The following is a 23,515-nucleotide window of genomic DNA, read 5'->3' on the forward strand; positions in this document are numbered from 1 at the left end:
TTATAAAAATAAAATGTTTTTCTAACTTCACAGTCATTTATTTTAAAGTTGACCCTGTTTGCGGACTCAGTGAAGGTAAGCACCTAAACATTTACAAAAAGACAACAATTGGGTATTTGCCTACTTTTGAATATGATAAATATTATTACTTTATTATAAACTAGGATAAAAATAATGACGTACACTGAAAAAATATTAAAATCCAACACAGATTTACAAAGCTACAGGCATTTTAATTTTGGAGTACGAGGGTCTTCTATCCCTTTCTCGCAAAACGAAAATTTGTATGAAACCGCACGAAGCTACTATGGCATTAGTAGGTGTGACGTCAAACTGCTGTATCGCTATCTCTACTGTCTAATCAGAAATATTTAAATGCTGTGGTGAGAACATAGGCTCAGCGCTGGTCTTCCGTGGAGCCAGAAGTTTCGGACAGTTCAAAAAAAAAGAATACTTGTATGTAGGTAAGTAAGTGTTTATGTGTGTAGTTTTTGAAGTAAGCGCTTTCAAATAGACAGACTTACGCTGCGGCTGGCTGATAATGTTGACGGTGGAGCTGATACTACTGGTACTCGTGTTACTGGCGTTGGCATCCTCTCGAAGAAATAGTGGTAAAGAAGAGCCACCGGCGTTATCGGGCGCTTTACCACTGATTGGACATGCCCATCTTTTAATTGGAGACAGTTTGAGTAAGTCCCTACAAGAAAGGCAATTTCAAAAGTCTACTTCAAGGCCGGCTATGTCAACGACGAAACATAAACCAACACACAATAATACTTTCGCATATATAATACAAGCTGATGCCCGCGACTTCGTACGCGTGGATTTTTATTTTTAAAAATCCTGTGGGAACACTTAAATTTTCCGGGAAAAAAGTAGCCTTCCCCGGGTTGCAAGCTACCTCTGTACCAAATTTCGTCAAAATCGGTTGAACGGTTGAGCCGTGGAAAGCTAGCAGACAGACAGACAAACAGACAGACACACTTTCGCATTTATAATATTAGTATGGACTAGCTGACGCCCGAGACTTCGTAAGCGTGGATTTAGGTTTTTAAAAATCCTGTGGGAACTCTTTGATTTTCCGGGATCAAAAAGTAGCCTATGTCACTCTCCAGGACTTAAACTATACCTATGCAAAAAAACACGTCGATCCGTTGCTCCATTGCGACGTGATTGAAGGACAAACCAACAAACTAACACACTTTCGCATTTATAATAGGGGTAGTGAATAGGTGTAGTGATGGGTAGTGATTCCCAAAAGTCGTAAAACGACAGCTTAACCAATTTTCATTGTATTTACATGAAAAATGTAAAATTTTCATACAACTGTCATCCCCTATTTGTCCCTTAATGTGACGCAGTATGCTCTACCAAAATTATTGTCGGTGCACGTGGGTAACCTGTTTGCTTTTCACCTGACGTATGAGAAAGATGAGAGGCACGATGATTTTCACCGAAATCAAGCGCGCGAAAAGGGTTTATGAAAAGGTATTTTTCTGAAAAAAAAATGGTAAATAGGTATATGTTTGCAAAGTAAATTTGATATTTCAACTTATAAATAAATAAACTATGTCTAAAGCTAAATTGTTTAAGAATTCTCTCACTCCTAATCTTATTTATTTACGCCCAAATTTGTCATAAATTTAGTGTTAAAATAGGAATATTTCGAGGTTTGTAACTTTAAAATTAATATTTTTTTCAATGTTTTGACAATTAATGAATTTTGACTTTGAAATTGCGGAAAAAACAAAAATACAAAAAACGCGGATATACAAAATTACAAAACATTATAAAGGTCGTTAGGACGGGGCCTTTGACATAAGTGCGTTTTTGTTTTTTCTGTTCCGTGGTTTTTGATCATCTTGTTTTAAATTTTTATAGTTTACGGATGAATTATACTTATTTTGTCCTTCAATAACACCAGCTTTATAACACATAAGACGCAGTTTACATGGAATATGGAAAGGCGGAGAGTTAGAAAACAATCGATTTTCCGAGAAAACGGAATAAAATCATAACAAGTGTTTCGTAATAATGTTATGTACCTTTGCTTTACGCCGTTTTTTCTTTACTATGCTGCCGTAATTCTCGCATCCGCACAGTACTAGACTTTTTAAGTTTTGAAAATTAGTTTTGATGCGAGCTTTTCTCCGACTTGCGTTTTTTATGATTCCCTTATTTAGAGACAACCCCCATTATATTCCAATTTATTTTGCAATTTTTAATTTAATAGGTACCGATTTTTTACATAATATATTTCGGTAAAAATTTTATTGTTTCACTTCACAGAGTCTTAGTAACAGTAGGGGTTGGTGACTTTGTGAGACCTTTGTCTCTATAATTTGTATGGGATCACGTAACAGAGAGAGAGACAGAGAGCTATACTTACTAACTTCTTTCCGCAGATATAGTATATAAAGTTACCCGTCTTGTAATACTTAGTACCTACAATTTTTTTTTCACTTTTCAAGTACCTATGCAGCGCGATGGCATTGATATGTAAGGACCTACCTACGGAAGCAAGAGCTGAAAAATGGTAATTTTTTCTGACTTTTTTTTTAATTTACAAAAACATACAAAAGTAAATGCACAGATTTCCCAGATACAGAGATAGGATTTATATGTGCACGCACTTTTTTATGAATGCAACGTCTTCGCCCTCGCTAATTTAATATAAACCACTCTTTACGTGTTATGATTTATGAAGATAAAAATCGCAGAATAAATATGCTTGAATACCGATTTTAAAGAACATTTTTCAACTGATCTCCAATGTTGTCGGTGGCTCTTATACTAGTATTTCTGTCGTGCGGTATATTGGCGTGGCGACGGAGAAACAGGAATAAAGATGAGCCCCCACCTCTCCCGGGCGCTTTGCCTCTGATTGGACATGTACACCTTTTACTTGGAAACAGTTCACGTAAGAATTTGATCTCTATATATAAAAATGAATCGCTGAATGTGTTGCTGATCGCAAATCTCGAGAACAGCTGAACCGATTTCGCTAATTCTTTTTTCATAATATTCCTTGAAGTACGGGGATGGTTACAACGGAGAGAAAAATTTAAAAAAAATCCTGAAAAATAAGGGATTGTGAGGCGGTACGAAGTTCGCCGGTGCAGTTAGTAATTAATAAACGACATAAAAAAATAGCCAATTGCGAGTCAGATCCACGCACCATATAATCCGCGACAGGTCGATATGGCAATCGGGGAGGGAACGCCCCACACACCCGCACCCGCCTCATACTCCGATTGCCGTCTCGACCTGTCACGTACAATTATTTTGTTACTTAAAATTGTCTCCAACTGCAAAGTAAAGCTTGTAATCCCGAAAATATAATATGATATCCTAATATGATCAGTAGGTACCCTTATTATAAATGCGAAAGTGTGTTTGTTTGTTGGTTTGTCCTTCAATCACGTCGCAACGGTGCAACGGATTGACGTGATTTGGGTATAGAGTATGTAAAGACCTGAGGCTACTTTTTATCCCGGAAAATCCAAGAGTTTCCACGAGATTTTTAAAAAACCTAATTCCCGGGTATCAGCTAGTAAAAAATAAAAAGCCGTGATAGCCTAGTGGTTACAACATCCGCCTCCTATTCGGTAGGTCGGGGGTCCCCATTGACTTTTCAAAATTATGTGCGTTTTAAGAAATTAAATATCACTCATTTTTAAGGCGAGTCACCGAGGCTAAGCGGAAAAAACTGGTTTGCTAGATCAAATGTTTTAGGTATTTACTATTAAATAATGGCCTTGCTAAAAATATACAATATACCTAAAGACATTGTCTAAAGAATGTGCTACTTTGATACACAATACGAAGTACTTCACTCGATCAAATAAAATCTTGAAATAAGCCGAAATAAAAGTCTAAAACGAATTATTTAATACTAAAATTTCTGACTTGCCAAATAATTTTTATATGGAAATATTTGTCTTTAAGTACTACAGAGAACCTGCTAAATTTTGGTTTTCAACAGGACTTCTATAATTTATTAAATTCAAATTTAACGTTTGAAACAGAATTTGAACGTTGCCAAGCGGTTTACTTCAAAGCCGCGCTGCCCGCCTCGGTGACTCGCCTTAACGGTGAAGGAAAACATCGTGTTGAAGTCGGGCGAGCTTCACGATTTCTAGTTTCGTTTATTTATTATGCTCGCCCGACTTCATACCATACACGTGTAGAAATAATTTTTTTTAACCGACTTCAAAAAAAGGAGGAGGTTCTCAATTCGTCGGAATCTTTTTTTTTTTTTTTATGTGTGTTCCCCGATTACTCGAAGACGCCTGGACCGATTTTGAAAATTCTTCTTTTGTTTGAAAGGGTATACTTCAAAGTTGGTCCCATTTAAATTTGGTGAAGATCTGATGAACATCTTCGAAGATAGATACTGGAACTCCTCAACGGATAAGAGTAAATTGCTCGCGATCAGTGTAATAGCTTAGTAAACAGTGGATTTTTAACCAGTCATAGCATAATTCCATGGGGCCACTAAAAATTGTGAAATAATTTTTTTTTACAAAAAAATAAAAACCGACTTCGATACACAAACACTAAAAATTGAAAATAATTTAATGAGGTGCCATTGTGGAGTCTCATAAAAATATGAAGTCTAGACGATTGGCGCAGCTAAAGCTAATTGGCACCGGCACCAAAAAGTATTATTATGGAACTATATTAACTCTTGTATACATAATATATTCGGTAATAAATTAAATTAGTTTTCAATTTTTAGTGTTTGTGTATCGAAGTCGGTTTTTATTTTTTTTGCAAAAAAAAAATTATTTTACTTTGTAGTGGTTTTGGAAGTCGGTATTCCGATTTCACCTCCAACTAAGCATAGCTTGTGCTAGGAGTAGGTACGACAATAGTGCAACGGGTGGGATTTGAACCACCGACCTTTCGGAATTCAGTCCGCTCCTATAACCGTTGAGTTATTGGGGTTTCAAAATTCTTGACACTATTCCACGCGGGCATTATTTATGCAGTTGGTAATTAGATAAAGCTACCTTTTACTTTTATTGTAACATTTTCAATAAAAATTAAAATAATGTTTATTGTAACGATGGGTGTGACCTAGTTACAACGATACAATATAATCTTTAAAATGAATTATAAAATTCATTATACAATTTTATAAACTTAAAGTAACGTTTTTCGATTGCTTATTGCTAATACTATCTTGTTTATATATTTTTAGATTTTTTCTCGCTTGGTGTGAAATAACCTATTGTGAATAAATTGTGTGATGATGCAAGAATAACTTGCACTTTTCCTTGCAGAACTATGGAATGCCGCAAAAGAGCTGTGCTATAATAGCCTGAACGCCGGCGGAGTTATATCCGCTTATATGGGACCCAGAACAGTTTACTGTGAGTAATCCATCGTCATCATCACGATCACTATCTCCGCCACCGTCCAAATTTTTCGTAAGTCCGTTTTGTCGCACGGTAGCGCGCTCCAGGTCACCCATACCGCGCACTTTGGCTGCGCTCAACGCGCTGCTGAAGGAGTCCCCTCGCTGTGACATATTTGCTGACAAATGGGCTGACCTCATGGGTCAGATCTTGCACTTTTGTGAAAATTTATAATTTTGCTTTTTAAAATTTATAATTTTAACAATTTTTGTAAGTAGGTTTATGTTAGTTTGTACTCGTAGTTTAATTAGTGTAATTGGCTTTATGGCCGTTCTAATTAAATAATAAATAAATAAATAATAATAATAATAATAATCCTTGGATCACTACTGAGCACTGGTCCTCTCTCAGAATGAGAAGAGTTTGGCCATTGTCGACCACGCTGGTCAAGTGCGGATTGGCAGACTTCACATACCTTTCAGAGCATTATGAAGAACTCTCAAGCATATAGGTTTCGTCACGATATTTGCCATTACCGTTAAAAACCAATTCTTATTAATTAAATGGGGTCTTGGACTGTAGTATTAAAATGATGTGATTTTTTTGTATAGCGGTACCTAGTTTATGGGGCTAGAATTCATTATTAAAGAGAATAATATAAAAAATATGATTTTAGATTAAGTACACGCTGTACGGAAAGCGATAAATGGCGTTCCAAGGCGTAAACAACAAATATTTTTCAATTTTTTAACATAAAAAATATTTTCCCGCAGATATTACGCTATTTTTACGTTAAAAACTGAAAATATTTGTTGTTAAAACGCCTTGTGACGTCATTAATTACCTTCGGTACAGCGTGACGTTAATAATTAATTATGTTTAAAATAACGCGCTAAACTAAACTAAATAAACTAGCGCCAAACAGAAATCACATCATTTTATCTCTACAGTCCAATATCCTATTGCTAGACGCACATTACTCCGAAAAGTTAGAGGTGCATCTTCTATTACCTAAATAATAAAATCTTACACTTTTCTAGTTGTCACAGACCCAGACGACTGTTTGAAAATCGCGAACACATGTTTACAAAAGGATTTATTTTACAAATTCATAAAACCGTGGCTTGAGGAAGCTTTATTAACTAGTGACGGTGAGTAAAATTTTTTTTTATTCGACTACCAAAAAGGGGGAAGTTCTCAACAGGGTTCTCAATATAATAATAATTCTTAATCGCTTTCCGTACAGGCGTGACGTTAATAATTAATTATGTTAAAAAAAATTACAAAAAAAATAAAAACCGACTTCAATACCTAGCCACATACCTACACTAAAAATTAAAAAAAAAAAAAAATTTATTACCGAATATATTATGTATGTACTTACAAGAGTTAATATAATTCCATGATACTTTGGCCATAGTCTACCACGCTGGCCATGTGCGGATTGGTAGACTCGCTGGCCATGTGCGGATTGGTACACTAAATTTGTGATGAGAAGGTCAAAATACATTACTATACCACATTTCAAATTTATTGGCGGTACGGGCTTTTCGGAAGTACACCTAGGAACCCTAAAAATAACAATTGTATTTTCTTTCAGTACCAATATGGAAAGTACATCGGAAGCTTCTGAACCCAGCATTCAATCAGTCCATTTTGAATGGGTTTATAGATATTTTCAACAAACAAGCTCGTCGTCTAGTCAAGGATCTAGAAGTGGAAGTCGACAAAGGACCGTTCGACCAATTTACTTATACCCTGCCTAGTGCTCTGGAAACTACATGCCGTATGTATTCTTTCTTTTTTTTCTACATATAAAAATGAATGTTTTGGTGTACAATCCATAGTAATATTATAAATGCGATTTTCAAAAACCTAAATCCACGCATACGAAGTCGTGGGCATCAGCTAGTAAAGAATATTTTACTTTATATTTAGAAGATTATTCCATTTTATTTTCAGTAACTATGATGGCAGTAGACTTCAGTGACGAGAGCTTGCTCAACAGCGAATACGTTCATGCTATAGAGAATATATTCAAATACGCAACAGAGAGGTTCCAGAAGCCCTGGCTGCACAGTGATGTGGTGTTCAACTGGTCTTCCTTGAAGAGGAAGCAGGACAAGTGTCTGAAGATCTTACACAACATGTCAAATACTGTAAGTATTATAACCGCTAGCTTATGCTCGCGACTTCGCCCGCGTGGACTACACAAATTTCAAACCCCTATTTCACCCCCTTAGGTATTAAATTTTCAAAAATCCTTTCTTAGCGGATGCCTACGTCATAATAACTAAGTATCTGCATGCAAAATTTCAGCCCGATCCGTCAGTCAGTCAGTCAGTCAATCAGTCACCTTTTCCTTTTATATATTTAGATTATCTGATTGCAGTCAAGCGCTAGTCTACAAATAAGATTTTTCAATAACTTTACGTTTTTGAAAAGTAGGTATAAAGTTTTTATATGCAGATCTGTAGGACTATTATTATAAACTTGTTCGCATCAACAATTTTTGTAATCATTAATAAAATTCACAGGTCCTTAAAAAGAGAAAATCAGAATATTTGAATGATAAACTTTACAAGGAAACCGAAGACACGACAAAAGGTAAAACAAATAAACAATATTTAAGCTTGCTAAGCGATGCTTGCTCGATAGGTTTCTCATACAATTATACACTAGATCCTATAAAACTTTTTAAAGTTTAGCTACCAAAAGTGTAACAAATTAATACTTTATCTCCAGTTTTCGATCAAACCACCATGAAATTATGTCCATGTTATACTTACCTAGTCCAAAATACATAATCCTACCATCCACCATTATTTTTATATTTATTTTATTTTATTTGGAAAACCAACAGCTTAAATTGATCTTAACAATCATAAAATTAAGTAACTAGAAGCTAATAATAGGTTTTCATAGTTAGAATACAAGTTAGCTCTTGACTGCAATCTCACCTGGTGGTAAGTGATGATGCAGTCTAAGATGGAAGTGGGCTAACCGGGCGGGGTATGGTAGTTTTAATTAAACCCATACGCCTTAGGTTTCTACACGGCATCGTACTGGAAAGCTAAATCGCCTGGCGGCACGGCTTTGCCTCTTCTCTAATCTGCGGCTTGGCCGCTAGGGTGTTAACTAGCTCCGGCCGAAGTCTCCCACCAGAAATTAGTAATGTGTTCATCAGCAAGTATGTACTTCGAAATTCCACAGACACGTAGGTATTTGAATGCCATTTCGGTTTTTTCCGCCGCTTTCCATAAAAATAATATGTGCATCCTCTAGGCAAGTGTGTTTCACCTTAGAATTTATTCAACCGTACATGTCCTCGATATGGACGCAATGTCAAGTTTGACGAAACAATCGTCAATTTGTACGCAAGTTGCGTCCAACGAAGCGATATAGGTGCTAATCGTCTACCTATTTGTACTATATACTGGTATTTCTATGAATATATGATTTTATTTAACAATTTAAACTAAAACTAAAACCTTAAAAAATATAATATTATAACTTAGAATTATAATTTAACATCAGCTGAAATAGCGATCAAGCAAAAGCCAAGCCTAGTTGTAAAAAGTTCCAAACAATTTCAGGTCCAAAATTTCGACCCCTCATGGACCTTCTCCTTGAACTAGCAATAGAAAAAGGCGTTTTAAATGACCGGGAGATCAGGGCGCATGTCGACAACATGTTGTTCGGTGCTCATGACACCACAGCAAGTGTGCTCATGTACACCATGCTGTTGGTTGGATCCTACCCTGAGGTGCAGGAGAAGGTTTTTATAGAGTAAGTGGTTTGTGGATAAGAGATTCTCTTTATATCCTCTCAACTTTTGCGGCCCCATTTAAAAAGCAACGCGTCTGTCTGGAAATTTATCGAAGTCAAGTAGGTAGATACCGTGACGTTCGAATTTCAACTCGTACTTTACACGCTAGCGAGCAAAATTACCATTTTCCGCGCAGATTTCAAAGGGCAAAAGAATCCTTTCCGAACTAGTGAGATGAAGAAAAGTTTTATTCTGGTACCTAAAGAATTTTCTTGAATCAGAACGGTCTCCTTCTCGGTTTGACTTAAACTTCTTATTGAAACCTTCACGGTACTGGCGCCTCTTATATCAAGCATCTAGCGTTTTCCTAGCTGTAGTGAGATGAAAATTATTTGTGTTTCGCAAGGCTACAAATTTATTTGCGCTCGATCCTTCGAATTCCTAGCTACGCTCAGGATTCTATTTTTTGAACCACTCGCCTGGCTCGGAATTCAATACAAACTCTCGCGACAAAATAACAACTTTGCAGCCTTGCATAACAAATAAAGTAGGTATTAATTAATTGAAGTTGATGCGTTCCAGGTTGCTCAACATTTTCGGTGACGATGACAGGGACGTCACGAAGCAAGATCTGTCACAGCTGGTGTACCTGGAGGCTGTGTTGAAAGAAACCATGCGCATTTATCCCCTCGTGCCCTTTATTATGAGATACCTCGATCAAGACGTCAAACTACGTAAGTATTATCATTTTGTAAAGTTTACGTTAAGTTTTAAATAAAGTAGGTTATTTAAGTTTAAGTCAGTTTGTACATAGTAAAAAGTATGTAATAATAAGTAGATGTAAATAATTTAAGTTAACTTAGCTATCGCATTAGGTTAGCCTGTAATATAGTTTTAAGTTGTCAAATAAAAAAATAAAAAAATGCAATTATTAATAAAACTTCTGACTGACGCCAGAGGTCAACGAACGTTACGTTAGCGGTTAGTAGGTCACTCGGAGTCGATGCCGTGTCGTAAGAGGGGTATTGACCCGAGTTTTGCACGCTATACATTGCGGGTTTGAAAAATACTAAATCACTAAAACTACAAAATGAAGCAAATGGTTATTGGTATTAGATTGTGTTTAGGTAGTACTATAACAATAACGCTATGTTTTGCTAGCATTCTGGTTACACCCTGTATAATAAATTGTAGTAATTTAGTACCACGTGGCACGGCCCGCATCCGCCACGTGCTGACATAGATCATCCCTTAAACTTTTAACCGCAATTTTCAATTCGCGGTTTAGATTTGTTTAATTAATATTGACTGTTTTTTTGACAGGTAATTGTACTCTCTCGAAAGGTCGAACTTGTTTCCTGTCAGCCTACGGAGTCCACAGACACCCCATGTGGGGTCCAGATGTTGAGGAGTTCAGACCAGAACGCTGGCTGGACTCTGAAACGTTGCCTAAATGTCCCACTGCGTTTGCTGGCTTTGGTATGGGAAGAAGAATCTGTATAGGTGTGTAAAGATAGGTACTAATATTGACCTTGGCTTGGACAAATCCATAGGTACTACTTAATATTTTAAATGTGCATGTCTGTCTGTCTCTCCTGGAGACAATGGCGATCTCTCACCGGAAGACGCAGTGTAGGAAGACCCCCCACTAGGTGGACGGACAACATCAGACGAGTCGCAGGGAGTCGCTGGATTCGGGCGGCGCAAGACCGTGGCGTGTGAAAGTCGCTACAAGAGACCTATGTCCAGCAGTGGACGTCTATTGGTTGATGATGATGATGATGATGATGATGGTATGTATGAAGTCGGGCGAACATAAAAGAAACTAGAAATCAAAGCGTCCAGCTCGCCCGACTTCAACATACATGCCTACACGTGTAGAAACTTGAAACAAAAGTTATTTTTTACTTTGTAGTGGTTTTAGAAGTCGGTTTTTTTAATACATTTTTTATCCATAATATTATAAATGCGAAAGTGTGTCTGTCTGTCTGCTAGCTTTACACGGCTCACCGTTCAACTGATTTTGACGAAATGTGGTACAGAGGTAGCTTGCAACCCGGGGAAGAACATAGGCTACTTTTTATCCCGGAAAATTTAAGAGTTCCCACAGAATTTTGAAAAACCTAAATCCACACGTACGAAGTCGCGGGCATCAGCTAGTATTTTATATTTTCAGGAAAAACATACGCTATGATGTCAATGAAGACCACCCTGGCTCACGTGTTCCGACGCTACAGGGTGTCCGGAAATCATTTGTTGATGACGAGTAAGATAGACGTCCTGCTAAGGCCAGTATCGGGACACCATGTAGCTATTGAAATGAGGAAAAATAAAACGTAATTACAAAATAACATAACCTTATCTTTAAATTATATTTTTATTTTTAATGTACCTTAATGAAATTAAATTAATTCCCAAACGAATAAATTTTCTTTTTTTGTAGTTATTAATTTGTTTATCAGTTATTTATTGTTAGTTATTAGTTATTGTTACAAAATGAGGCAAATGGTTATTGGTATTGGATTGTGTTAAAGGTAGTATAACAATAACGCTAAGTTTTTGGTCTTTTATTTTTATTTTATTTTATTTTATTAGATATGCCAACGATAAAATTGTAACAACATTCACAATCATTAAAAACAGGTCACAAACAATCATCAATTACTTATAGGCATATACAGCATTACGTAGGTCTTCGGTTATAATTTAATTAACAATAGGATACATTACAAACTTTTGCAATGTTTTAACATTAACAACTAACATTAACAATTAACATCTGCATAACGTCTTCTTGCAGTGAAAATGACTGGCATGTATAACAGGCGACGGGTCGAGATGGCAATCGGGGTATGAGGCGGGGGGACGCCCCGGACACACACAACTCGCGCTCGCCCGTACCGGGATAGCGCGAGGGTTGTTTGGGTGTGTGGGGCGTTCTCTCCCCGATTGCCATCTTGACCTGTCGCGTACTATACCTTTGACGTGACAGTTGACACCTAAAGTTAAAATGGCCCGTGAGAAGTCATTTTGTACGCATTTATCACTACCCCTATTATTGAGCCTCAATAGCTCAACCGGTAAAGGAGTGGACTGAAAAGCCAAAGGTCGACGGTTCAAACCCCGCCTTCAAGCCTGACGCTTAGTTGGAGAGGAAAGGGGAATATTAGTCATTCAACATGGCTAATATTCTTTTTAAAAAAATATGAAAGTGTGTTTGTTTGTTGGTTTGTTGGTTTATCCTTCAATCACGTTGCAACTGAGCAACGGATTGACGTGATTTTTTGCATGGATATAGAAATAAAGACCTGGAAAGTGACATAGGCTACTTTTCATCACGGGAAATCAAAGAGTTCTCACGGGATTTTTAAAAACCTAAATCCACGCGTACGAAGTCGCGGGCATCAGCTAGTAAGTATTTACAGTCGACCCCCGGTAATCCGACAAACATTTTGCAGGGCAGTGTCGGACTATCGAATTTGGCGGATTATAGAATACTGCCTAAGACCCCCTATAGTCCGGAATTTTTTACGAAGAGAATACCTTGTAATCCGACAAATTACAGATCCAATGATAAGATTCTATATGTTATATTATATATGTAGGTACTCTGAAGTACAAATCATACTTCACTATGTATTCAAACTAAGCAATCAGAATCAAAACAATACCCTACGCGTCGAGCACAATAGTGGTGGTGCGTACAATTAGTTGTCACTTGTTCAATCATGGATTAGAGAAGATTGTCAAAAAAATATTCAATAATAAATAATAGACCATGTCGGATTACAGGGGGTGCCGGATTAGACAGGGGCCGGATTACCGGAGATCCACTGTATTTTTAAATTTTGCATCAGGGTTGTAAAAGAACTGCACACTATATCGAAATAATTTATTTTATTTTGTTCTCTTTTCAATTGCAATATAATGTCCCGAAACTGGCTTGAGCATTATGTTCATTTTGAGGATCATCTTAGTGTGGTCTCCAGTCAGCCTGTAGTGCCGGAATATGTGCACTAGGCTGGTCTTCATCGACATGTAGGCGTATGTTTGACCTGGGAAAAAGAAATTTAATACTTCATCAAGATCAACCCTACCTCAAAAAAAAACGCGAAAATATAAAATAAAATAATCCTTTTGTAAAAGTCCACCATATATTGCAAATAAAACATCGGACTGAGGCTCGTACAACGAAAATTGTGTAAGAAGGCCACACGGAGTCAATGCTGTGTCGTAGCTGGGGCATTGACCCAAGTTTTGCACGCTATACATTACGGGTTTGAAAAATACTAAATCACTAAAACTACAAAATGAGGCAAATGGTTATTGGTATTGGATTGTGTTAACAATAACGCTAAGTTTTTGCTAGCGTTGTGGTTACACCCGGTATGGTTTACCTATGCAATTCCTTCTTCCCATACTAAATGCAGCAAAGGGGATGACAGTGCTTTCACGAAAGGTTGCTGGGATCAGCCAGCGTTCCGGCTTGAATTCCTCGGCATCCGGACCCCACATGGGGTGTCTGTGGACTCCGTACACCGACAGTAAACATGGTGTATCTTTTGAGAGAGTACAGTTTCCTGTTGAAAAGTTAAAATGTTAAAAAATCGGCTACGGGCGAGTCAGACTCGCAAAACCAAGGGTTCCGTACTACAGTCGTATTTTTTGACATTTTGCATTATAAATCAAAAATTATGATGCGTAAAAATAAATGAAAATCTGTTTTAGAATGCACAAGTAAAGCCCTTTCATATGATATCCCATTTGATATAGTTATCTTACTTCTAAAATTGAAAATTCTAATTCTAATAATTAGAATTTTCATGACCACAATTTAATTTTTTTTTGTGTGATGTAACCACAAATTCACGGTTTTTAGATTTTCCCCAAATGTCTGCTATAAGACCTTCCTACCTGCCAAATTTCATGATTCTAGGTCAAGGGGAAGTACACTGTAAGTTTCTTGACAGACCGACAGACAGACAGACAACAAAGTGATCCTATAAGGGTTCCGTTTTTCCTTTTGAGGTACGGAACCCTAAAAAAAGTCATGTTCATAGTTCAGCCTGGGGCAAATTTTGTCCATCTTGTTTGTGTAAAACTTAGGTAAACCACACCGCATTAAAAAAGCAACTAACGCAACTTGACGTCGCAATTGAGATGTCTTATAACATAAGGTGCTATGGGATAAATGCGCATTGATTCCTTCAACACAGCCTCCAGGTACACCAACTGAGACAAATCTTGCTTCGTGACGTCCCTGTCTTCGTCACCGAAAACTGCGTGCAACCTGAGACATGAAACCAAATTTATTAAGTACTAGCTTCGTCTATCGACTGATAATAATCATAAGGTTCGAAATATAAATCTAAATGTTTAAAAGGAAAAGGTGACTGACTGACTGACTGATCTATCAACGCACAGCTCAAACTACTGGACGGATTTTTCTGAAATATGGCATGCAGATAGATATTATAATGTAGGCATCCGCTAAGGAAGGATTTTTGAAAATTTAACCCCTAAGGGTGTGAAATAGGGGTTTGAAATTTGTGTAGTCCACGCGGACGAAGTAGCGAGCATAAGCTAGTCTAAATATATAAAAGGAAAAGGTGACTGACTGACTGACTGATCTATCAACGCACAGCTCAAACTACTGGACGGATTTGGCTGAAATATGGCATGCAGATAGATATTATGATGTAGGCATCCGCTAAGGAAGGATTTTTGAAAATTCAACCCCTAAGGGTGTGAAATAGGGGTTTGAAATTTGTGTAGTCCACGCGGACGAAGTAGCGAGCATAAGCTAGTCTTCTAAATATATAAAAGGAAAAGGTGACTGACTGACTGACTGATCTATCAACGCACAGCTCAAACTACTGGACGGATTTGGCTGAAATATGGCATGCAGATAGATATTATGATGTAGGCATCCGCTAAGGAAGGATTTTTGAAAATTCAACCCCTAAGGGTGTGAAATAGGGGTTTGAAATTTGTGTAGTCCACGCGGACGAAGTCGCGACCATAAGCTAGTTATATGTAAATGGGGAGGGAAAGCCCCTCACACCTGCACAACCCCCGCGCTAACACGGTGCGGGCGAGCGCGGGTGACGTGCGGATGTGCGGGCGTCCCCCCGCCTCATACCCCGATTGCCATCTCAACCTGTCGCGGACTATACCTACTATTAAAGGATTAAGATACTCTACAACTTACTCTTTCCAAATTTCTTCCTGAACATTAGGATATGATGCAACTAACAACATAGTAAACATCATCACACCAGACAATGTATCATAACCAGCAAAGATTATAGCATCCATATATTCTTTGATCTCCTGGTCATTTAATAAGCCCTTCTCTATAGACAGCTCAAGAAGAAGATCTATGACTGACTTGAACGTTGGACCTGAAAACAAGCAAAAATTGTACCAGAGGAAACCTTTGATCATAATGCAACAGGTAGGTGCCATCTCAAATTTTGGTTATTATTTTATGCGCAACAGCAAATGAAATCTATTATATACTTTATCTACACCCATACTTTATACATAACGAGACAGATTTATGCCAGCAGTATTATAGCGCTGTCTCTTTTTCACAGGAGTGTTATAATGAAATTCAGTACAACATTATAACACTCGTTTAGATGCTTTAATATTTATTAAGATATTGGGTGTTTTAATGTTGGCAATAAGCTAACTGTTTCAGAATCTTTTATAGGATTCATAATATTATGGGTGTAGATAAAGTCTTGTATGCAACTGTTGATAATTAGGTATTAAAACACTCAAGTCGTACTATTAGTACAAGTCGGACTTTCGTGTTTTAATGCCCCTCTTTATACAACAGTTGCTTAAATAACTATTATATACTAACTAGCTGATGCCCGCGACTTCGTCTACATGTCGCGGGCATCAGCTAGTAAGTAATAATTAAAAATATTATTTTTGTCAACCACCATTTATTCCACCACCACCATTTTCCGTAGCTATGACGTCACATTGTAACGGCCACGAACAGCGAACTGTATTCTCTCGATGGTCGTGTAGTGAGTAAAACAGAATCAAAATTGGTTGTAAAATTCTATTTTTGTTTTATAATTTTACCGCGCGACTTCATCCGCGTGGAATTAGATTTTTAAAAATCCCGAGAGAACTTTTTGATTTTCCGGGATAAAAAGTAGCCTATGTCACTCTCCAGGTCTTTATCTATACCCATGCATCACCGTCAATCCGTTGCACCGTTGCGACGTGATTGAAGGACAAACCAACAAACAAACACTTACGCATTTATAATAAGGGTACTGATAGTCACAATAACAACAACAGATTACCTTTTACCTTCTCATCAATTTTCTTGCATTTTCTGTTCTTCAAATAATTTGCTTTTCTCTGTGTTATAACCTACAAATAATTAATTTTAGGCATGTTTAGTTTAGAGTTTAGGAGTGGTATTGGACTAAGAGCCAGCCCGTGCCAGAGCTTCGTTATTTTATAAAATCTGGAAGTTTCTCTGCGCCCCCACACGTTTGTCCCCAACACGGGGAGGAACGATCAGCGACTAAGAAATTGGGATCATGGTGATGGTCATCATTTTTACTGGCAGGTGGTTGCCACGACACTAAGTGTCTGGCAATGCACGACGTGATTTCGAAGAAAATATAAAAAAATAGACTTTATACTTTGACGTAGAAGTTTTTCCACATTTATTAGGTACCTGTTATCTCTTCTCGGTAGGAAAGGCATTCCTAACCAGTGGTAGATGCATCCGAGTATTCGAAAGTACTTGTAAAAGTTTATTTGAATAAAAAAGATTGTTTTTTTTTTTTAATTTTTTCTCTCAAAGCCACCATGATCCAACCTTCATAATCGCTGATCGTTTCTCCTGTGTTTGGAACAATACGCAGAGAAACTTTCAGTTTTTATAAAATAACGCAGGTCTGGCACGCGCTGGCTCTCTCTATATGTATCACGGAAAAATGAAATTATGTGTCCATGCAGTATTTATTTACAATGAACCAAAAGCTTAATTTGCTATAATCCGCTGAAACAGGTCGAATCTGTATGCTGGATGTTGCACCATACAGATTAGACCTGTTTCAGCGGATTGTAGCAAACTAGAGGATGCCCGCGACTTCGTCCGCGTGGACTTAAGTTTCTAAAAATCCCGTGGAAACTCTTTGATTTTACGGGATAAAAAGTAGCCTATGTCCTTGCCTATGTACTAAGTTTCGTCAAAATCGGTTGAACGGATGGGCTGTGAAAGGCTAGCAGACAGACAGACAGACACACTTTCGCATTTATAATATTAGTATGTATTAAGCTTTTGGTTCATTGTATATCATGGACTTCCGCAAAGTAACGCCTGCTTCGATACAACATACAGTATTTGACAAATTATTCCCAATCTCTAGACACTCGTCGAGTTTCGTCTTCAGCTGTGACCAGTTAAATATAAAATCGCTGTGCAACCAGAATCTTTGGAACCTTTTCATCAATATGCCCATGCCGATCTCTGATGCATGTATGTATTCGCTGATGATATTTCTCTTGTCTGTAAAGTCTGCTCCGAGAGTTACTAAAACAAAACAATCTCTATATAAGAAGTATACATATACAGTGAAAACTCGATTAACCGGACTAATTTGTTGTCGGTACGGATTCGCATAATCGAAAATCCGGATAATCGAATGTATGAAGAAAAGCGGGTTTTGTGCATATTATGTAGTTCACTATAATAGTATTTTAAATTTTCAAAGTAAGATAACTATACCAAGTGGGATATCATATGAAAGAGCTTTGCCTGCACATTCTAAAACAGATTTTTATTTATTTTTATGCATAATAGTTTTTGATTTATGGTACAAAATGGCAGAAAAAATACCCGAGTATGGAATGGAACCCTCGGTGCGCGAGTCTGACTCGCACTTGGCCGATCAATTTTCGGTTGGTAGTCCGGATAATCACGAATCCGTATAACTGAGGGCCGGATAATTGAGTTTCTATTTTTATTTTATTTTATTTATTTTTATTATTCATGTACCAAAAATTGTAGTTACAAAGTAATAATAAATTAAGTTACATCGGAAATGCTTATCTCTAAACAGAGATTTCTTCCAGCTTCCCATTCAAGGTTGTGAGTAAGGCGTATCAAGAAGTGGAATAGGTCTACGGTACTAGAATCTAATAAACTACATAAATATCTTATAATAAATACCCAAATCAACTTATATACAATAATAATACTTATCATAATATATAATACATAATACATAATATATGAAAAATATAAATACATAATATAATAAATAAAATACTCTATATTAATGATAGGTAATACTGCTTCACTCTGTATTTGAATGAGTGTACTGAGTGGCAGTTCTCTCTGACATTTTCAGGAAGTGAGTTCCAAAGTTGGGTAGCTAGTACGGTGAAAGATTTGTTATAGAAGACTGTGTTACAACGGGGAGTGACGAGAGGATTTTTTGAGACACACGACCGCATAGGTCTAGTTGGAGGGCGGGATAGTTGAAATCGCTCTCGTAGATAACCAGGGGAAGAGGTATTAAGAACATTGTAGAGAACAGTCAGAATATGCAAATTGCGGCGAAAGCGCATTGGGAGCCACTTTAACCGACGACGGTAATCGGAAATATGGTCGAATTTGCGGTGGCCGTATATAAACCGTATGCACAAATTCTACTGTATAACTCATACAGCTATAAATTAAATGTTGTATTGTAGCTTAGCTCAAAATCTCTCGATGCAGTAAAAAAATAAAAAGTGTTGCCGGGAGTGTTTTTGCAGTGATGTACAATAATTTGTGAATTTGCATAATTTTACGGAATTTTTTCGAGTTTCTTATTTTTTTCAAAAATTATGGAAATGTGAACACTTTGTTTTGTAATGTAGGCGATAGGACAGTATTGTTGCCCTTCGAATAAGCCCATTTTTATCTCAGTAATACCAAAATTTTGAGAAATATATGACTTTTTTCGCACACGTATAAGAATATTTCAACAAAAAAACCAAAATGGCTGCCACACAGGTAGGAAGTGGATTGGGCCCAAGTTTAGAGTGTACCTACCTACTTAAAAATAGTTGTTATATAAGTGTTTAAAATATCGCTAGTTCATGTCCGGACACACTGTATAATGTAGATAACTGATGCCCGCGACTACGTTCGCGTGGAGTTAGTTTTTTAAAAATCCCGTGAGATCTCTTTGATTTTCCGGAATAAAAGCCTAGCCTATGTCACTCTCCAGGTCTTTAACTATAACCATGCAAAAAATCACGTGAATCCGTTGCACCGTTGCGACGTGATTGAAGGACAAACCAACAAACCTACAAACAAACACACTTTCGCATTTATAATATGGGTAGTGATGGATTTCCGTGAGTTGATTTTCCGGGATAAAAAGTAGCCTATGTCACTCTCCAGGTCTTTACCTATAACCATGCAAAAAATCACGTCAATCCGTTGCACCGTTGCGACGTGATTGAAGGACAAACCAACAAACCCACAAACGAACACACTTTCGCATTTATAATAAGGGTACTTGTAGCATACAGGCAAATAACACATACAAACTTACATTCATACTAACACATGTACTACATTCAAAACACTGTCATCTCGAGTCTCACCCCATGCAGTGTGCGTGGGAAGGTAATCGTATCAGTACGATGACCTTCAGTCGTGTCAGCGGGCAGTCGGGCTTGGACCGCCGCACAGTGAAGCTTAAAACAGCCCAAATTGACCCCATGACGACCCAAAATAGAACAACTTGGAGAAATATGGTTAGGAGAGCCGACCCCAACTAACATGGGAAAAGGCTAGGCATATATATAATAGCTTATGCTCGCGACTTCGTCCGCGTGGACTACACAAATTTCAAACCCCTATTTCACCCAGTTAGGAGTTGAATTTTCAAAAATCCTTTCTTAGCGGATGCCTACGTCATAATAGCTATCTGCATGCCAAATTTCAGCCCGATCCGTCCAGTAGTTTGGGCTGTGCGTTGATAGATCAGTCAGTCAGTCAGTCAGTCAGTCAGTCACCTTTGCCTTTTATATTATATTTAGATAATTAGATACGCATACATGAGTTACCACAGTACTGATTTAAAAATTGTACAACAATACATACAGCATATAGTTTCCAGAGCATTATGTTGAGTATATACCGAATGGTCAAATTGTCCATTTCCGATTTCAACTGCTAGGTCTTGGACCATGCGGCGAGATTGTGCATTGAAGATACCCTGGAAATTATCTAGAACGACCTGACTGAACGCTACACTAACTAGTTTTCGTTGCACTCTCCATACTGATGCTGGAAGAGAACAAAGTTTTATTAGTCTAACCAGACCTACTCAGGTATAAGTGCATTCAATATTAACTGGCATGTTTCCACCTGAGACTGTCATTAGCAATAACAATTGAAGTAAGTCGTGGCGGGTGAATTTAAAAGTATCAACACTGGTTGGTTTGCAACAAAACATATAAGGTTGAACCGGCTCCTTTAAAAATGAATGGCTATTGTTTACGTGGCATGTCGAATGTAATCCTATTGATATTGCTAATAACGGTCTCAAGTGGAAACACGCCAGTTAATATTGAATGCACTATAAGTAAGTAGCTAGAAACGTAGGTCCCGCTGAGTCCTATACAGTGAGGGAAAAATTTAGGCGTGAAAATTTACATGCTTTCCCGAATTCCTTACTCTTTAATTTATATCTACCATTATTTCAGGGTTAAAAACTTATGAGACACGTCTAGCTGATGCCCGCGACATCGTCCGCGTGGAATTAGGTTTTTAAAAATCCCGTGGGAACTTATTGATTTTCTGGGATAAAAAGTAGCCTATGTCACTCTCCAGTTCTTTATCGATATCCATGCAAAAACTCACGTCAATCCGTTGCTACCGTTGCGACGTGATTGAAGGACAAACCAACAAACCAATACCATAATTTTTTTGTGGTATCATATCAGTAATCATCAGTACTATCACCTGTCTTCGTTTTTGTCAGCGTTCTGGCTACACCCTGCAACTTACTCACATGGACTTATTCCAATTCCATTGCCGGCAAAAGGTTTTGCAATGTGGTATAATTTGCTTTTGTCTAAACAAGTATTGGAAATTTTCCAAAAATCGTTTGGGTCTGTTACCCCTGAAAAAAAAACAGGCCAAGTGTGAGTCAGACCCGCGCACCGAGGGTTCCGTACTAAAGTCGTATTTTTCGACATTTTGTACTATAAATCAAAACCTATCTATTTAGCATAAATAAAAATAAAAATCTGTTTCAGAATGCCCTTTCATATGATAGTCCGCCTGTCAGTTGTGTCTGTCAAGAAAACCGTATTTCTTCCCGTTGACCTAGAATCATGAAAGGTAGGTAGGTAGGTTGTGGTTTTATAGCACAATTAAAGGAGTAATTCCGAAAACCGTGAACTTGTGGTTACATCACAAAAAAAAATTAAATGTGTTCATGAACAAATAATTAGGTAGTATTTTCAATTTTCAAAGTAAGATTGCTATAACAAAGTGGGGTATCATATGAAAGGGCTTTACCTGTATATCCTAAACCAGATTTTTATTTATTTTTATGCATAACTAGCTTATACCCGCGACTTCGTCCGCGTGGAATTAGATTTTTTTAAATCCCGTGGGAACTCTTTGATTTTCCGGGATAAAAAGTAGCCTATATCACTCTCCAGGTCTTTATCTATACCCATGCAAAAAATCACGTCAATCCGTTGCACCGTCGCGACGTGATTGAAGGACAAACCAACAAACCAACACACTTTCGCATTTGTAATAAGGGTACTGATAGTCCACGTGGACTACACAAATTTCAAATTCCTATTTTACCCCCTTAGGTGAATTTTGAAAAATTCTTTCTTGGCGGATGTCTACATAAGAACTATATAAATGTTATAGTACAAAGTTACTTACAATAGAAAGTCCAGGGTCCCATAAAAACAGATATAACTCCGCCAGCTTTGAGGCTTGCATTACACAATTTTTGGAAAAGCTCCCATGGTCCTGTAACATTTTATTAATTATAGTGCATTCAATATTAACTGGCGTGTTTCCACTTGAGACCGTCGTGAATCCAAACGTATCAACACTGTATAATATAATATCTCTCACCCGGCTATACTCACGTGTTTAGTCGACGTTAGCCTGACTAGTTTCGAACCCATCCGGCCCCCACAACCACCTCAGCCACCCTCACAACGGGCTGCGCGGGCAGCGGCGCGCGCGGCGCGCAATCTTAACCGGATTTTTTATAGTGAGTCAAAAATGCTTACTGAATTTTCTTCCAAATAAGATATGCGCGTGTCCAATTAGTATCAAAGCCCCTGGAAAAGCTGGTGGTTCATCTTTACTGGAGTTTCTTGTAGACAATGCCAATAGAGCACACACCAGGATCACGAGTACCAGTATCAGCCACGTCAACATTATTATCAGCCGGCCGCGTTTCCCGCCTCTGTCTATTAAAATAAAAAAATCAGTAGGTACTACTATTATAAATGTGAAAGTGTGTTTGTTTGTTGGTTTGTTGGTTTATTGGTTTGTTGGTTTGTCCTTCAATCACGTCGCAGCGGTGCATACAAAAGATTCGTAATAATACTTAAAAGTCAATTTGAACTTTAGTACCATACCATAAAGTTTAAGTGCTAGTGGAGGGGTTCCGGGAAGGCTGACCGTGTCCCGAATAGCAAAATAGGTATTGAAAAAATTAAAGAATCGACTATTAGAGGCGGTACGAAGTTCGCCAGGTCAGCTAGTCTAAATATATAAAAGGAAAAGGTGACTGACTGACTGACTGACTGATCTATCAACGCACAGCTCAAACTACTGGACGGATCGGGTTGAAATTTGGCATGCAGATAGACATTATGACGTAGGCATCCGGTAAAGGGTTTTTGAAAATTCAACTCCTAAGGGGGTGAAATAGGGGTTTGAAATTTGTGTAGTCCACGCGGACGAAGTCGCGAGCATAAGCTAGTGTAATAATATAATTCTTAGTGACACTAACAAGTAGTGGATTAACCTTCTAGAATAACAATTATTATTTCTTACCTATTTTGAGTCGGCAACCTGAGTTAGCTAATATTGAAATGACTCGGGAGTTAGAAAATCATTTTCTTTTATAATAGCAATAAAAGGTAATAAAACCTTCATAATATAAGTTATTATGTAGGTAAGCACTTACTGCTTCCAAAATCTAAATATATAAAAGGAAAAGGTGACTGACTGACTGACTGACAACATTTGACGCCTGCCAGTGACGACGAAGCCTCAACGTTTTGTTAGAAGTTCCCTAGTTGTCGTGAATTGGACAAAATCGTATAAAAAAGACTTTTCGATTTAGAC

At 37.6% G+C, this 23,515-nt stretch overlaps 2 protein-coding genes across 10 annotated transcripts; one reads left to right on the forward strand and one right to left on the reverse strand.

Moving 5' to 3' along the window:
• The first annotated feature begins 38 nt into the window (after positions 1–38).
• LOC138404049 (cytochrome P450 4C1-like) lies at positions 39–11,559 on the forward strand. 8 transcript variants are annotated; one of them, XM_069506930.1, is made up of 12 exons: positions 101–464; positions 2,472–2,536; positions 2,841–2,920; positions 5,289–5,378; positions 6,404–6,514; positions 6,964–7,149; positions 7,326–7,522; positions 7,901–7,970; positions 8,960–9,152; positions 9,715–9,866; positions 10,456–10,635; positions 11,309–11,559. In XM_069506930.1, the coding sequence occupies exons 2-12, from the start codon at positions 2,487–2,489 to the stop codon at positions 11,470–11,472; spliced, it is 1,473 nt and encodes a 490-aa protein (XP_069363031.1). In that variant the 5' UTR covers positions 101–464; positions 2,472–2,486; the 3' UTR covers positions 11,473–11,559. The 8 variants fall into 8 exon arrangements, with proteins under 8 accessions (XP_069363028.1, XP_069363033.1, XP_069363031.1 ...); XM_069506929.1 differs by lacking the exon at positions 101–464 and adding an exon at positions 551–689; XM_069506927.1 differs by lacking the exons at positions 101–464; positions 2,472–2,536; positions 2,841–2,920 and adding exons at positions 39–75; positions 515–689.
• A 1,451-nt stretch (positions 11,560–13,010) lies between these two features.
• On the reverse strand, positions 13,011–23,294 carry LOC117993432 (cytochrome P450 4C1-like). 2 transcript variants are annotated; one of them, XM_034981229.2, is made up of 11 exons: positions 23,222–23,294; positions 22,447–22,629; positions 22,088–22,177; positions 21,192–21,302; positions 20,279–20,464; positions 17,514–17,707; positions 16,464–16,533; positions 15,344–15,536; positions 14,271–14,422; positions 13,530–13,712; positions 13,011–13,187 (listed from the first exon to the last, which is right to left on the reverse strand). In XM_034981229.2, the coding sequence occupies exons 2-11, from the start codon at positions 22,595–22,597 to the stop codon at positions 13,030–13,032; spliced, it is 1,488 nt and encodes a 495-aa protein (XP_034837120.1). In that variant the 5' UTR covers positions 22,598–22,629; positions 23,222–23,294; the 3' UTR covers positions 13,011–13,029. The 2 variants fall into 2 exon arrangements, with proteins under 2 accessions (XP_034837120.1, XP_069363036.1); XM_069506935.1 differs by lacking the exons at positions 22,447–22,629; positions 23,222–23,294 and having other exon boundaries at positions 21,143–21,302; positions 22,088–22,126.
• Positions 23,295–23,515: the final 221 nt, after the last annotated feature.

The sequence above is a fragment of the Maniola hyperantus genome, chromosome 24 (assembly GCF_902806685.2).
Source record: "Maniola hyperantus chromosome 24, iAphHyp1.2, whole genome shotgun sequence".
Taxonomy (NCBI): Eukaryota; Metazoa; Arthropoda; class Insecta; order Lepidoptera; family Nymphalidae; genus Maniola; species Maniola hyperantus.

What these genes read in the sequence shown, in the direction of transcription:
- LOC117993432 (XM_034981229.2), bottom strand. Translation starts at nt 22,597, where the DNA reads ATGTTGACGTGGCTGATACTGGTACTCGTGATCCTGGTGTGTGCTCTA. An exon ending in CAGGAAGAAATTTGGAAAGA is followed by an intron (nt 14,423 to 15,343) that starts GTAAGTTGTAGA and finishes TTCATGTCTCAG; the next exon opens with GTTGCACGCAGTTTTCGGTG. An exon ending in GGGAAGAAGGAATTGCATAG is followed by an intron (nt 13,188 to 13,529) that starts GTAAACCATACC and finishes TCTTTTTCCCAG; the next exon opens with GTCAAACATACGCCTACATG.
- LOC138404049 (XM_069506927.1), top strand. Translation starts at nt 542, where the DNA reads ATGTTGACGGTGGAGCTGATACTACTGGTACTCGTGTTACTGGCGTTG. An exon ending in TGCTCTGGAAACTACATGCC is followed by an intron (nt 7,150 to 7,325) that starts GTATGTATTCTT and finishes TTTTATTTTCAG; the next exon opens with TAACTATGATGGCAGTAGAC. An exon ending in TACACAACATGTCAAATACT is followed by an intron (nt 7,523 to 7,900) that starts GTAAGTATTATA and finishes TAAAATTCACAG; the next exon opens with GTCCTTAAAAAGAGAAAATC.